Genomic DNA, 16,045 nt, shown 5'->3' with positions numbered 1-16,045 from the left:
GCAGCTGGAGTGATAATTCTCAGGACACAGTTTGTGGCAAAACCATGGGAAGATATTAGAAAGAAGTTGGAAAAGATAGAGAATTGGCAAGACAGAGGTTTGGAGGAATGACTACGTGACGCTCAGAAGGGGTTTGTAAGGAGGGATGAAGAGCAACAGAAGGCAAAAGCTGGAATGTTGGTAACTGCTGTCAGGGAAAGTCAGAAATCAGGCAGCTGCTCGGATTTCTGGGGTACTGTCGATCATGGATAGAGAGGTTAGAGAAGGTAAAATTCCTATCTGAGAAATTAGCCCTCAATAATAACAACATTAAATGGTGTCCAGAAGATGATGAGTGATTGGATTAACTAAAAAGAATGTTGGTTGATGCCCTGTTTTAAATTTGTCTGACATGGACAAACCATTTGACCTTTTTGTAAGTACATCTAACCAAACAGCATATGGGGTGTTTACCCAGGACTGGGCTGGAAGTGAAAATCCTGTTGGGCATTGTTCCAAGTGATTAGATGCTGTAAGTAGGTGAGGGCCAATTTGTTTCTAAGCTTTAGTGGCAGCAGCCTTATTAGTAGAGGAGGCCCAGAAAGTAACGTTTTCTTTTTGTTCTTGTCCCAGATCCCACCTTCGGGATTCCCCATCCATGAAATTCAAGCTGGGGGTAAAGTGTTAATAAAAACTGGGAAAGGAGAGTCGCTAATTTCCCTCTGGGAAGGATCTTTTCTTGGTTTTGTTAACAACAGGTACAGCTCTCCGTACTGCAGAAAAAGGGGGGACACATATTTCGTGAGTAGAAGGAAATGGGCCTCTGAACCTGACTGACTGCACAGAAAGAGCAAAACCTGCTTCAGCGTGAATTCCACACTACTTACGCAGATGGTCTGAAGGACCTCCGAGCCTGCAGTTAGTGCTGACAGATCAGACAGGTACTCAAATAAATGTAACAGCTCAGTCTGAAGGCTCTGGAGCTCACCAGACCAAGCCACCTTTTGAAATATCTGATATTGTGTGACATCGAATCTGCACTGCAAGAAACCATCAAGGAAAGCCCCCGTTTCGTTCCGTGTACGAAACATCCTGGGACTTGATGTCACTGGGGATGGGTACCTTGTAAATGTTTAGATTGTTAGATTGTTGTAAGAAATGTTGTAAGAAATGGTCTTTGTTATAATCGAGGAGTATTTTACCCTGAGTGCTGGGAAGAGACTCCAACTGAAATCTGAAGTCTTAAAGGGATCTGTAGGCTTCCTGGAGAATGTAACTGCTGCCAAGAAGATCCCATACCCGGCTGCTGGTTGCAACCCGGTAGGCTGAGGAGGCAAAGTTAACATATACCGGTGGAGCCTAATCTTGATCCTAACCCTAGTTTTGTATAAGGAGTCCAATCAAAATCTAAGACCATGTCCCCAGGTGTGGATAAATTCTTCTCCAAGCACTAGTAATGGTAAATGGGTTGAATTAGTAATTAGGCCTACTAAAACTTAGAAAAGCGATGGTAATTTTTTTCTGCTGCACTATGATTTTCTGCTATGTATTTTTGCTAGATTATAATGAAAGTAAGCATAGGTGTGAGAAAAGCTGAACAACTATTCACTCGAAACGGGTTAGCTTTAAATTTCTTACGTGCTGGGAGTGTGTGTGGCCATAAATGTAAGCTATTGTAGTTATGTAAATAGGTTTTTTGGACGATGTTTCCTGTGGGTTCAAAAATGTTAACTTCTTGATTACCCCGCCCGAGCCCCGCGCTCCCCTGTGCCTCGCCTCGCCTCGCCGCGGCGCTGCCCGGCCGGCTCCGGCCGTTGCTGAGGGGATCGGAGGGGCTCGGCGGCTCAGCCCGCCCTCGCCCCGCTCCTGCGCGTCCCCGCCTCTGTTCCCTTTATTTACTCCGCCTCGCCCCTTTGCCCTGGAGCTGGTTTTTCGCCGCCCCTGCCTCTGGGCTGCCTGTTCAGCTCGCCCTGCTCGCTGCCCCTCCGCGCCTGTGGCCGTGTCCCCTCTCGCTACCGGCGGGGATGGCGCCGGTGACAGCCTGAGCTGGCAGGGGCGAGCCCCCCGCCGCCGCGGGAAGAGGAGGAGGAGGAGGAGGAGGAGAGAGGAACCGTTCCCAGCCCGGGATCGCGCTGCTGCTGTCGCTGCTGTGGGAGTGCACGGAGGCCAAAAAGCATTGCTGGTACTTTGAAGGATTCCATCCTACATGTTATATATGTCGCTCCTGTGAGGATTGCTGTGGCTCAAGATGCTGTGTAAGCTCTCTCTATCCAGCGGCTCTGGTATTTCTGGTTCCTTTTGATGATGGGAGTTCTGTTCTGCTGCGGAGCCGGTTTCTTCATCCGACGGCGGATGTACCCTCCTCCACTAGTAGAAGAACCTACTTTTGACGTGTCTTACACCAGACAACGAGTCAACGCTGCATCAGGGTCACAACAGCCTGGAGTGCCGTATTACACAGATCCAGGGGGCCCTGTGAGGAATCCCATGGCGATGGCTTTCCACGTCCAGACCAATAGAAAGAAAAGTTTAGGATGTGTAAGTTGCTTTTTGGCAGAGACTGGAGGTATCTGTGGGGGGAAGTCTCCGCGGCCCAGCGCATTGTCTCGCTCTCCTTTCTTTCCCTGCTGCTTGCTCACTTCTTTTTTTCATAAACAGCTCTCAGAAGAAACTTGGAAATTTTCTTCTGCAGTCCGTAATCTCAAAGAACTAATTCTTGAGCTTATAAAGTCAGTTAACAGATGAAGACCCACAAAGATTCTAACAGTGGGGAAAAGACAAGCAAGGTAGGTTTATTCATTACTTCACCCAATGGAAGAAGGATGAACCACAAACTGTTACAAGACAGCTAACACTGAACAAATCCACGGGAATTTTCTTCTCCTTCCAGCCCTATCATCTACAGATGCAATGGAAGACTCTGCTCCAGGAGCTGCAGGGTCAAGAAATAGAAACAAGTTCAGAAAGTCATTATACAAAATCATGGAGAATAGATCTCCTGAATGCTATCATAAATAACAGCCCAGTGCAGCCAAGAAGACCCAAAACTCACTGTTGCTGGGAAAAGCGTGACCTATTTCCCTTCTCATTCACTAACTGCTACCAGTAGGGATGGGCTACAGCTGAAATTGTTTTCATTGAACTGGTATGTTAATTCTTAGGAACTTTTCAGAGGTACTAACCACCTGCTGGTTTCAATTGTTTCTGTGGGGAAAAAAATGTTTGGAAAAAGCACATTTTTAAAACCATAGGAATTCTCAGGTATTGTTTCATTTCTAAAGTGATCATGATTTAGTGTATCAGTACTGACAGAATGAAAGCTCTCACCACATGTCGCTCTGTCTGCTTTCTTGGGGTTTAAAACAAATCATTAATAGTTTCCAGCATGTATAATTGAGAATGAAAATTTGTAGACAGGCAGTCAAAACAATCAGGCATGCTGAGAATTTTGAAACCTTGAGAGGGCTGGCTTAACAACCAACAAACACTATGAAAAAAACCCCGAGATAATTACTGAAATCAAAGCTTGATGATCCAGAAAACTATTTACCGACCACATTAAAGAAGAATAAACATTCTTATTTAGTTGATAATGCAACAGTAAAATTGCACAAATCTGAAGTGGGTGTGGGTCATCAAAATGAATCAGTTGCTTGGGTTACCAGACATAACATTCAATCTTCCATTTGTTACATCTACTAGGAGAAAACAAACACTTGTGTAAGAACAGCAGAACACCTTTTCCAGAAAACTACCTTCCCTTTCTCCTTAGGAAGATGTTCCTGCATTGACCTACTTATATCCCAGCTGTAGTGGGTTTACCTTGGCTGACAGCCACTAGATCAGGTTGCTCAAGGCCTCACCCAACCTGGCCTGGAACACTCCCCCGGGAGGGGGCATCCACAGCCTCCCTGGGCAACTTGTTCCAGCATCTCACAGTTCTCACTGTAAAGAATTTCTTCCTGATATCTAATCTAAATCAACCCTTCTCAAGCTTCAATCCATTCCCTCTCATCCTTCTGATAAACTTGAATCTTTAGAATAGAATACATAGAATAAACAGGTTGGAAGAGACCTTCAAGATCATCGCGTCCAACCCATCAACCAATCCAACACCGCCCAAGCAACTAACCCACGGCACCAAGCACCCCGTCAAGTCTTCTCCTAAAAACCTCCAGTGATGGCGGACATCCACCACCTCCCAGGCAGCCCATTCCATCCTATCACTATCCTATGTATTGTTTAACATAAAGACCATTCCCCTCCCCGCCCTGCTTCATTTGTAGTTATTTTTTATAGTTAGGCTGAAATAAATCAGCTGCAGTTGGTCACACAGGGGACAGTTCAAGGACACTGACATCTCTTGACAGCTGAAGGATTCAGAAGGAGAAGTTGTGCAGAGTGCTTGCCCACATGCTGAGTATGTCAGATCCTAGATGTCAGTATCAGTTATGTTGCTGCTCTTTGTGCAACACTTGGCAAGCTATTTTGGTGCTATGTTTTATGCTAGTTTAACTCCTGACTCTTTAAATTATAGATGTTTGGGCATATTCTATGCATAGATCTGCCACTCTGGATAATTAAACAGCATTTCCATTCCCAGTTTTAAGGATAAAAACAAACAAAACATGACTGTTAAAGTTTGGATTACATATAATGTCAGGTAATTAGTCATGAAGGAAGCACAGCATTTCCATCCCAGTTTTAAGGGCTGTGCAGGAGAGACTGACAGATAGGAAGGCTCCTTACCTACTAGATTGTAAGGAAGTGATGCGTAAGCAAAGGAAAAAGGAGATTCGTACTCCACCTGAGGTGCATTTAAAGCTGTGTTGCTAACTTCTGCAACTACTTCCCAGTCATTCATTCCAGTATATGGTTGAACTGGAACGATAATTTTACCCTTTGTTGCAGTTTACCTGTCCCTCCAGGTAGTTTTGTGCCTACAGAACTGAGTCAACCTGAAATCACTGAAACCTCACTCATGGTCGCTCAGGCTGCTTGTCTACAGCGATGAGGAATCATACAGCCTTCTCCTAGTTAGATTATTAGCAGTTTTGTCAGTCAGCAATTGATGTCCATATTAAGTACAATGTACACAGGGAGTACAAGCTTGCTTTCAGATGATTCCTGAGTTTATGGTAAAAAATTCACAATTATAATGTGAATTTCCATTTCATTCTTAGTCTCCCTACTGTTCTGTTGAGCATATTGTGGTGGCAACAGGATCGTTCTCCTTTAAAATCACCGCTTGTGGAATTCTAAGACCCTGCTCACTGTGGAGCGAGTGCATGTCACCTCATCCAGATAAAAAGGCAGCAATGTGGTTTATTGAGGCAGATAATAATTGACAAATTCTGAATGAAATTCATAGCATTTAGCAGAAATTAACAAAGTTAATTGAGGTTCAGTTTGATACAAGGTCACTGCATTACTTACTGTAATGCAAGTGATTAACATGATTTGGATTAAAATATTTGTGTGAGTATAGAATCACAGCACCATAGAATCATAGACTAGTTTGGGTTAAAAGGGACCTTAATGATCATCTAATTCCAATTCTCCTGCCATTGCAAGGACAACTCCTTCTGGACCAGATTTCTTCAGGCTTTGAACTTCCAGGGTCGGAACCTCCACAACTTTAGGCAACACTTTCCAGTGTCTTACCACCCTTGTGGGAAAAGTATTTCTTATTAACTTCTAATCTGAATTAAGCTTTTTCCAGTTTGAAGCCATTCCACCTTGTCCTGTCAGTACATACCTTTCAAAAATTCCCTCCTCAGCTGTCCTGTAGCCCCCTTCAAACACTGGCAGACTGCTATTGAGCTGTTGCCAGAGCCTTCTCTTCTCATGGCTGAACAGAACTTAACTCTACCAGACTTGAGAGGAGAGGTGCACCAGCCCTCTGACCATTTTTGTGTCCCTCCTCTGGACACGCTCGAACAGTTCCATTCCTTCTTTCTTTGGGGGCTGCAGAAGGGCAAACAGTAGTCCAGGTGGAGTGTCATAAGAATGGAGTAGAGGGGCAGAATCACCTCTCTGAATCATGCTGGCCATGTTTCTTTTGATGCAGTAGAGGATGCAGTTTGCTTTCCAGGATGCAAGTGCGCATTGCTGGCTCATGCTGAGCATCTCATTAACCAGCACTCCCAAATCCTTCTCCTGATGACCATTCTCCACCCATTCTCCACTCTGCCTGTAGTTTTGCTTGGGATTATCGTGAACCAGGTGAAAAAACCTTGCATTTGACTTTGTTGAACTTCAGGAGCTTGGCATTGGCCCACCTCTCCAGACTGTCAAGGTCCTTCTGTAGGGAATCTTTTCCTCTGATAACCAGCCCACACAGCTTGGTGTCATTGGCAGACTTGCTAAGAGTTGCATTCAACAAAGATATTAACCAGTACCAGTCCCCACTGCCAACCCCTGAGGAGCACCGCTCATCCCTTGTCGTCACTTAGCTATTGAGCCATTCATCATCACTCTTCGAGTATGATTATCTAGCCAGTTCCTTGTCCACAGAGTATTCTGCCTATCAATCCATGTCTTTCCATGTCTGTATGTTTATACAGAGTGGAAGTGATTTAAAATTGAGTGATTTTCATGGAGCTTGGGAGTAGAAGGGGGTAAGAGTGGCCCTCACATTGAGTTAGCAGGTTTTCAGAATTGACTCCCTTGCTCTCTAAAATTCTTCTTAAAGGGGACCCTCAGGGTGGCTAGATCACTCTCAGACCATACCAGCTGTTTATGACTAAGAGTATCAGGAGAATCTGGAATATAAAATTCAAAGTAAATCCTTCTGTTTCTTAGGAGGTTCAGACTTCGGTCAGTTCAGACGTTGGTCAGTTCTAGAGCTGGTGCTTTTCACAGTGACCTTTAGTCTCCTCAGACATGATTCTTGTTTGGGGTGCTATCTTCCTTTGTTGGCACCTTTGTTGGTTGTTTCTTCCTCATGGATGCCAACCAACTGTAGTCATGATGCATGGCTTTGTGATATGTGGAACTGTAAATGCTGGCTAGAAAAGCAGGAAATAGCATAGCCTGGGCCCATTCAACTAGACTGCTAAGAGGTCACTGTGATGTAAAGCACATGTGGGAGAATGATAATTTTTACTCCGCTTTGGTGCACTGATGGAAGTAAACAGAGCCGTTCTGCTTAACAAGGGAAATGAGCACACTCCAGGACTTTTCAAATAAATGATGTGAATGAGACTCTGTGTTGCCAGAAAGCAGAATGAAAGAACAACTGAACTATTCTGTTCTGTCATCTCCTTGGGTATTTTGCTATTAAACCCCAGAAGCCTTACTCAGCTATTATGAAGAAGAATATGGAAATACCTCAGACAGCGGTTGCTGAATTTCTTGCTGTGTAGGGGAGAAGAGTAGAAGAGCTCTCATTTAAATAGAATCTTGGCCGTTCTTGCAATTTTCAGGTACTTTCAGCTGGAATCTTCCCCTTTATTTCTGTGCTATAAAGCTTTATTAAGCCTTTATAAATCGATTATTATTTCAATTGTTCTCAAAATTTCTGAATCTCCATTTTATGCTAATCCAATTCTAATACTTGTTGTAATGATAACAGTGAAATAGGAACCTTAGGAGCAGAAATGACTTTCTCCATCAAGCTTGCAAACTGAAGCAGAAAACTTCAGCAAACGAGTTAGGGCTGTGACATGTGTAGCACATACGTGCCAGAAGTGAGACTTCACCTGAAGTTCAAAGCCTCTTTAGGCGCCCTTCATTTTGTGGTGGGTTGAAATTAACGCCCCAAACATTCACTTTGCCAGACCAGCTCAGCTGGAAGCAAATGAAAGCTGTATTTCCAGGCCAACCTACAATCTCCAGTGGAATGCAATTAATATATACAAATATACAATATTTACAATATTTTACAGACATTTACAATTAACAAACAACACGAGAAGCCTGTGGTCAAGGGACCAGGGAAGCTGTCTCTCTGTCCCTCCCACCCCCTGTCCAAGAGAATAGAATAGAAAGTAGAATAGAATAAACCAGGTTGGAAGAGACCTTCAAGATCATCGCGTCCCACCCATCAACCAATCCAACACCACCTAAACGACTAAACCATGGCACCGAGCACCCCATCAAGTCTCCTCCTGAACACCTCCAATGATGGCGACTCCAGCACCTCCCCACGCAGCCCATTCCAATGGGCAATCACTCTCGCTGTATAGAACTTCTTCCTGACATCCAGCCTAAACCTCCCCTGGTGCAGCCTGAGACTGTGTCCTCTTCTTCTGGTGCTGGTTGCCTGGGAGAAGAGACCAACCTCCACCTGTCCACAACCTCCCTTCAGGTAGTTGTAGCTGAGCCTCCTCTTCTCCATGGTAAGCAACCCCAGCTCCCTCAGCATCTCCTCATAGGGTTTGCGTTCCAAGCCCCTCACCAACTTTGTTGCCCTTCTCTGGACACGTTCCAGCAAGTCAACATCCTTCCTAAACAGAGGGGCCCAGAACTGGACACAGGACTCAAGGTGGGGCCTAACCAGTGCAGAGTACAGGGGCACAATGACTTCCCTGCTCCTGCTGGCCACACTATTTCTGATATAGGCCAGGATGCCATTGGCCTTCTTGGCCACCTGGGCACACTACTGGCTCCTGTTCAGCCAGCTGTCAATCAGTACCCCCAGGTCCCTTTCTGCCAGGCTGCTTTCTGACCCCAGCCTGTAGCACTGCATGGGGTTGTGGCCAAAGTGCAGCACCCGCCACTTGGACTTACTGAATGTCACCCTGTTGAATTCTGCCCATCTGTCCAGCCTGTCAAGGTCCCTCTGCAGAGCTCTTCCACCCTCTAACAGATCAGCTCCTGCCCCCAGCTTGGTGTCATCTGCAAATTTACTGATGATGCACTCAATCCCCTCATCTAGATCATCAATAAAGATATTGAACAGGACGGGGCCCAGCACTGGTCCCTGGGGGACACCACTAGTGACTGGCCTCCAGCTGGATGTGGCACCATTCACCACTACTCTCTGGGCTCAGCCCTCCAGCCAGTACTATACACAGTTCTGAAATCTAGGAAAATTCATCTGAACAGGGTTTATATTTGTTTAGACTCCTTGGGACTGCATTCAACACTTTTCTGGCAAGCAATCTCCTGAACTCCTATGCTATTCATTAGAAAGACGAGAAGCCTGAGAGTATTCCAAATCATCACCAGGGTTACTACAAAAAATGACTGAAAGTTCAATCTACCCTGCCTGTAGTTCCAATGTCAGGCATCCATCCCAACGTGCTACAGGCAGATAAGTAGTAACAATTCCATGTGGGGGAGGGGCAAGCTTGGGGGGTGGTGGTCTCCTGATTCAGAGTCCGTTGGGTGATCAATGAAGGCATGAACCCCGTTGCAGCAGTGTTCCAGAAAAGCAGAGAGCAGAGAACCTGAGAAGTCCTCCCAGAAGACCTTTATTGCTGTGTTGTAGAATCCCTTGCATTACATATTCTTAGAGTCCCACTTACAGAAGTCCCAGAAGCCCTTAACAGATGAAGCAGCTAACAGAAGTCCTGAGTATACGCTTAGCAGCATCCTTACACCAAAGCCCTAGGCAGAAGAAGTAGCTAACAGAAACAGAAGCCCCCAGCAGCCCTACCCACCCCCCCCCCCCCCCCAGCCCCCTTATATCTCAGAGTGGCTGTTTTTATAGTCTTTGCTATCAACCAAGCAGTAAAATCCAACCAGATATAGAAGCTAAAATCTTTTCCCAGTAAGAGGTGTCAGCACGTCAAGGAGGTGGCTTCTGCAGCATGTTCCAATGCAGGGGTGACAACGTGAGGATGCTGTTCTTGGCACACATGGGTGTTCTTGTTCTGCTCTAGGCAGCGTGCAATTGGTCAGCTAAGAACTCCTGCACTCTGCACATACCCAGCAGCTGCCCTCAGAACAGTGGCTTCAACAGGGTGGAAGGAACTCACAGCACCTTATAAATCATATGGCTTGAAAATGCAGGAACCCCATTTTTTCCCAGAACTGTGAACTCTGTTTATGGATCCCTGATAGTTTCTATTTAAATTTCTGCAGACTTCTCCACCTTTCTCATGCATTCTAAACCAGATTACAATTCTTTCTTGTTCTATTCAACCCTTTTTTTTCTGGATGTGTGGTAGTTTTAGGCTATATCTTTACAATTATGTTACAGATTTTGATCAGAAAAGTAGGAAAATGTCAATAAATTGACAATTGAAAAGGGAAATAAAGATAATTCTAAATTTAAGAAGGACACTGAGACTCTTGAACGTTTCCAGAGAAGGGCAATGAGGCTGGGGAGAGGCCTCGAGCACAAGCCCTATGAGGAGAGGCTGAGGGCGCTGGGATGGTTTAGCCTGGAGAAGAGAAGGCTCAGGAGAGACCTTATTGCTCTCTACAACTACCTGAAGGGAGGTTGTAGCCCGGAGGGGGTGGGAGGGGCAGAGAGACAGCTTCCCTGGTCTCTTGACCACAGGCTTCTCGTGTTGTTTGTTAATTGTAAATGTCTGTAAAATATTGTAAATATTGTATATTTGTATATATTAATTGCATTCCGTGGGAGATTGTAGGTTGGCCTGGAAATACAGCTTTCATCTGCTTCCAGCTGAGCTGGTCTGGCAAAGTGAATGTTTGGGGCGTTAATTTCAACCCACCACAAAATGAAGGGCGCCTAAAGAGGCTTTGAACTTCAGGTGAAGTCTCACTTCTGGCACGTATGTGCTACACATGTCACAGCCCTAACTCGTTTGCTGAAGTTTTCTGCTTCAGTTTGCAAGCTTGATGGAGAAAGTAATTTCTGCTCCTAAGGTTCCTATTTCACTGTTATCATTACAACAAGTATTAGAATTGGATTAGCATAAAATAGAGATTCAGAAATACTTTGGAAAGGTGCCAACAAAGGAAGATAGCACCCCAAACAAGAATCATGTCTGAGGAGACTAAAGGTCACTGTGAAAAGCACCAGCTCTAGAACTGACCAACGTCTGAACTGACCGAAGTCTGAACCTCCTAAGAAACAGAAGGATTTACTTTGAATTTTATATTCCAGATTCTCCTGATACTCTTAGTCATAAACAGCTGGTATGGTCTGAGAGTGATCTAGCCACCCTGAGGGTCCCCTTTAAGAAGAATTTTAGAGAGCAAGGGAGTCAATTCTGAAAACCTGCTAACTCAATGTGAGGGCCACTCTTACCCCCTTCTACTCCCAAGCTCCATGAAAATCACTCAATTTTAAATCACTTCCACTCTGTATAAACATACAGACATGGAAAGACATGGATTGATAGGCAGAATACTCTGTGGACAAGGAACTGGCTAGATAATCATACTCGAAGAGTGATGATGAATGGCTCAATAGCTAAGTGAAGACAAGGGATGAGCGGTGCTCCTCAGGGGTTGGCAGTGGGGACTGGTACTGGTTAATATCTTTGTTGAATGCAACTCTTAGCAAGTCTGCCAATGACACCAAGCTGTGTGGGCTGGTTATCAGAGGAAAAGATTCCCTACAGAAGGACCTTGACAGTCTGGAGAGGTGGGCCAATGCCAAGCTCCTGAAGTTCAACAAAGTCAAATGCAAGGTTTTTCACCTGGTTCACGATAATCCCAAGCAAAACTACAGGCAGAGTGGAGAATGGGTGGAGAATGGTCATCAGGAGAAGGATTTGGGAGCGCTGGTTAATGAGATGCTCAGCATGAGCCAGCAATGCGCACTTGCATCCTGGAAAGCAAACTGCATCCTCTACTGCATCAAAAGAAACATGGCCAGCATGATTCAGAGAGGTGATTCTGCCCCTCTACTCCATTCTTATGACACTCCACCTGGACTACTGTTTGCCCTTCTGCAGCCCCCAAAGAAAGAAGGAAATGGAACTGTTCGAGCGTGTCCAGAGGAGGGACACAAAAATGGTCAGAGGGCTGGTGCACCTCTCCTCTCAAGTCTGGTAGAGTTAAGTCTGTTCAGCCATGAGAAGAGAAGGCTCTGGCAACAGCTCATAGCAGTCTGCCAGTGTTTGAAGGGGGCTACAGGACAGCTGATGAGGGACTTTTTGAAAGGGTATGTACTGACAGGACAAGGGGGAATGGCTTCAAACTGGAAAAAAGCTTAATTCAGATTAGAAGTTAATAAGAAATACTTTCCCACAAGGGTGGTAAGACACTGGAAAGTGTTGCCTAAAGTTGTGGAGGTTCCGACCCTGGAAGTTCAAAGCCTTAAGAAATCTGGTCCAGAAGGAGTTGTCCTTGCAAATGGCAGGAGAATTGGAATTAGATGATCATTAAGGTCCCTTTTAACCCAAACTAGTCTATGATTCTATGGTGCTGTGATTCTATACTCACACAAATATTTTAATCCAATCATGTTGATCACTTGCATTACAGTAAGTAATGCAGTGACCTTGTATCAAACTGAACCTCAATTAACCTTTGTTAATTTCTGCTAAATGCTACGAATTTCATTCAGAATTTGTCAAATTATTAATCTGCCTCAATAAACCACATTGCTGCCTTTTTATCTGGATGAGGTGACATGCACTCGCTCCACAGTGAGCAGGGTCTTAGAATTCCACAAGCGGTGATTTAAAGGAGAACGATCCTGTTGCCACCACAATATGCTCAACAGAACAGTAGGCAGACTAAGAATGAAATGGAAATTCACATTATAATTGTGAATTTTTTACCATAAACTCAGGAATCATCTGAAAGCAAGCTTGTACTCCCTATGTACATTGTACTCAATACGGACATCAATTACTGACTGACAAAACTGCTAATAATCTAACTAGGAGAAGGCTGTATGACTCCTCATCGCTGTAGACAAGCAGCCTGAGCGACCATGAGTGAGGTTTCAGTGATTTCAGGTTGACTCAGTTCTGTAGGCACAAAACTACCTGGAGGGACAGGTAAACTGCAACAAAGGGTAAAATTACAGTTCCACTTCAACCATATACTGGAATGAATGACTGGGAAGTAGTTGCAGAAGTTAGCAACACAGCTTTAAATGCACCTCAGGTGGAGTACGAATCTCCTTTTTCCTTTGCTTACACATCACTTCCTTACAATCTAGTAGGTAAGGAGCCTTCCTATCTGTCAGTCTCTCCTGCACAAGCCCTTAAAACTGGGAATGGAAATGCTGTGCTTCCTTCATGACTGATTACCTGACATTATATGTAATCCAAACTTTAACAGTCATGTTTTGTTGTTTTTATCCTTAAAACTGGGAATGGAAATGCTGTTTAATATCCAGAGTGGCAGATCTATGCATAGAATATGCCCAAACATCTATAATTTAAAGAGTCCCAGGAGTTAAAACTAGCATAAAACATAAGCACCAAAATAGCTTGCAAGTGTTGCACAAAGAGCAGCAACATAACTGATTACTGACATCTAGGATCTGACATACTCAGCAATGTGGGCAAGCACTCTGCACAACTTCTCCTTCTGAATCCTTCAGCTGTCAAGAGATGTCAGTGTCCTTGAACTGTCCCCTGTGTGACCAACTGCAGCTGATTTATTTCAGCCTAACTATAAAAAATAACTACAAATGAAGCAGGGCGGGGAGGGGAATGGTCTTTATGTTAAACAAATACATAGGATAGTGATAGGATGGAATGGGCTGCCTGGGGAGGTGGTGGAGTCGCCATCACTGGAGGTTTTTAGGAGAAGACTTGACGGGGTGCTTGGTGCCGTGGGTTAGTTGCTTGGGCGGTGTTGGATTGGTTGATGGGTTGGACGCGATGATCTTGAAGGTCTCTTCCAACCTGGTTTATTCTATGTATTCTATTCTAAAGATTCAAGTTTATCAGAAGGATGAGAGGGAATGGATTGAAGCTTGAGAAGGGTTGATTTAGATTAGATATCAGGAAGAAATTCTTTACAGTGAGAACTGTGAGATGCTGGAACAAGTTGCCCAGGGAGGCTGTGGATGCCCCCTCCCGGGGGAGTGTTCCAGGCCAGGTTGGGTGAGGCCTTGAGCAACCTGATCTAGTGGCTGTCAGCCAAGGTAAACCCACTACAGCTGGGATATAAGTAGGTCAATGCAGGAACATCTTCCTAAGGAGAAAGGGGAAGGTAGTTTTCTGGAAAAGGTGTTCTGCTGTTCTTACACAAGTGTTTGTTTTCTCCTAGTAGATGTAACAAATGGAAGATTGAATGTTATGTCTGGTAACCCAAGCAACTGATTCATTTTGATGACCCACACCCACTTCAGATTTGTGCAATTTTACTGTTGCATTATCAACTAAATAAGAATGTTTGTTCTTCTTTAATTGGGTCGGTAAATAGTTTTCTGGATCATCAAGCTTTGATTTCAGTAATTATCTCGGGGTTTTTTCATAGTGTTTGTTGGTTGTTAAGCCAGCCCTCTCAAGGTTTCAAAATTCTCAGCATGCCTGATTGTTTTGACTGCCTGTCTACAAATTTTCATTCTCAATTATACATGCTGGAAACTATTAATGATTTGTTTTTTAAACCCCAAGAAAGCAGACAGAGCGACATGTGGTGAGAGCTTTCATTCTGTCAGTACTGATACACTAATCATGATCACTTAGAAATGAAACAATACCTGAGAATTCCTATGGTTTTAAAAATGTGCTTTTTCCAAAACATTTTTTTCCCCACAGAAACAATTGAAACCAGCAGGTGGTTAGTACCTCTGAAAAGTTCCTAAGAATTAACATACCAGTTCAATGAAAACAATTTCAGCTGTAGCCCATCCCTACTGGTAGCAGTTAGTGAATGAGAAGGGAAATAGGTCACGCTTTTCCCAGCAACAGTGAGTTTTGGGTCTTCTTGGCTGCACTGGGCTGTTATTTATGATAGCGTTCAGGAGATCTATTCTCCATGATTTTGTATAATGACTTTCTGAACTTGTTTCTATTTCTTGACCCTGCAGCTCCTGGAGCAGAGTCTTCCATTGCATCTGTAGATGATAGGGCTGGAAGGAGAAGAAAATTCCCGTGGATTTGTTCAGTGTTAGCTGTCTTGTAACAGTTTGTGGTTCATCCTTCTTTCATTGGGTGAAGTAATGAATAAACCTACCTTGCTTGTCTTTTCCCCACTGTTAGAATCTTTGTGGGTCTTCATCTGTTAACTGACTTTATAAGCTCAAGAATTAGTTCTTTGAGATTACGGACTGCAGAAGAAAATTTCCAAGTTTCTTCTGAGAGCTGTTTATGAAAAAAAGAAGTGAGCAAGCAGCAGGGAAAGAAAGGAGAGCGAGACAATGCGCTGGGCCGCGGAGACTTCCCCCCACAGATACCTCCAGTCTCTGCCAAAAAGCAACTTACACATCCTAACTTTTCTTTCTATTGGTCTGGACGTGGAAAGCCATCGCCATGGGATTCCTCACAGGGCCCCCTGGATCTGTGTAATACGGCACTCCAGGCTGTTGTGACCCTGATGCAGCGTTGACTCGTTGTCTGGTGTAAGACACGTTAAAAGTAGGTTCTTCTACTAGTGGAGGAGGGTACATCCGCCGTCGGATGAAGAAACCGGCTCCGCAGCAGAACAGAACTCCCATCATCAAAAGGAACCAGAAATACCAGAGCCGCTGGATAGAGAGAGCTTACACAGCATCTTGAGCCACAGCAATCCTCACAGGAGCGACATATATAACATGTAGGATGGAATCCTTCAAAGTACCAGCAATGCTTTTTGGCCTCCGTGCACTCCCACAGCAGCGACAGCAGCAGCGCGATCCCGGGCTGGGAACGGTTCATCTCTCCTCCTCCTCCTCCTCCTCCTCCTCCCGCGGCGGCGGGGGGCTGGCCCCTGCCAGCTCAGGCTGTCACCGGCGCCATCCCCGCCGGTAGCGAGAGGGGACACGGCCACAGGCGCGGAGGGGCAGCGAGCAGGGCGAGCTGAACAGGCAGCCCAGAGGCAGGGGCGGCGAAAAACCAGCTCCAGGGGCAAAGGGGCGAGGCGGAGTAAATAAAGGGAACAGAGGCGGGGACGCGCAGGAGCGGGGCGAGGGCGGGCTGAGCCGCCGAGCCCCTCCGATCCCCTCAGCAACGGCCGGAGCCGGCCGGGCAGCGCCGCGGCGAGGCGAGGCGAGGCGAGGCACAGGGGAGCGCGGGGCTCGGGCGGGGTAATC

At 45.2% G+C, this 16,045-nt stretch overlaps 1 protein-coding gene across 1 annotated transcript; it reads right to left on the bottom strand.

The window, feature by feature from the left end:
* Positions 1–15,244: 15,244 nt before the first annotated feature.
* LOC128899509 (vesicular, overexpressed in cancer, prosurvival protein 1-like) lies at positions 15,245–15,685 on the bottom strand. Its single transcript, XM_054178901.1, is given in 2 exon segments — positions 15,245–15,518; positions 15,520–15,685. Coding segments are annotated over 2 exon segments (426 nt in total). The 5' UTR covers positions 15,672–15,685.
* Between the last annotated feature and the right edge of the window lie 360 nt (positions 15,686–16,045).

This window comes from Dryobates pubescens, chromosome Z (assembly GCF_014839835.1).
Source record: "Dryobates pubescens isolate bDryPub1 chromosome Z, bDryPub1.pri, whole genome shotgun sequence".
NCBI classification, from domain to species: domain Eukaryota; kingdom Metazoa; phylum Chordata; class Aves; order Piciformes; family Picidae; genus Dryobates; species Dryobates pubescens.
This window is presented reverse-complemented; position numbering and strand designations above follow the sequence as displayed.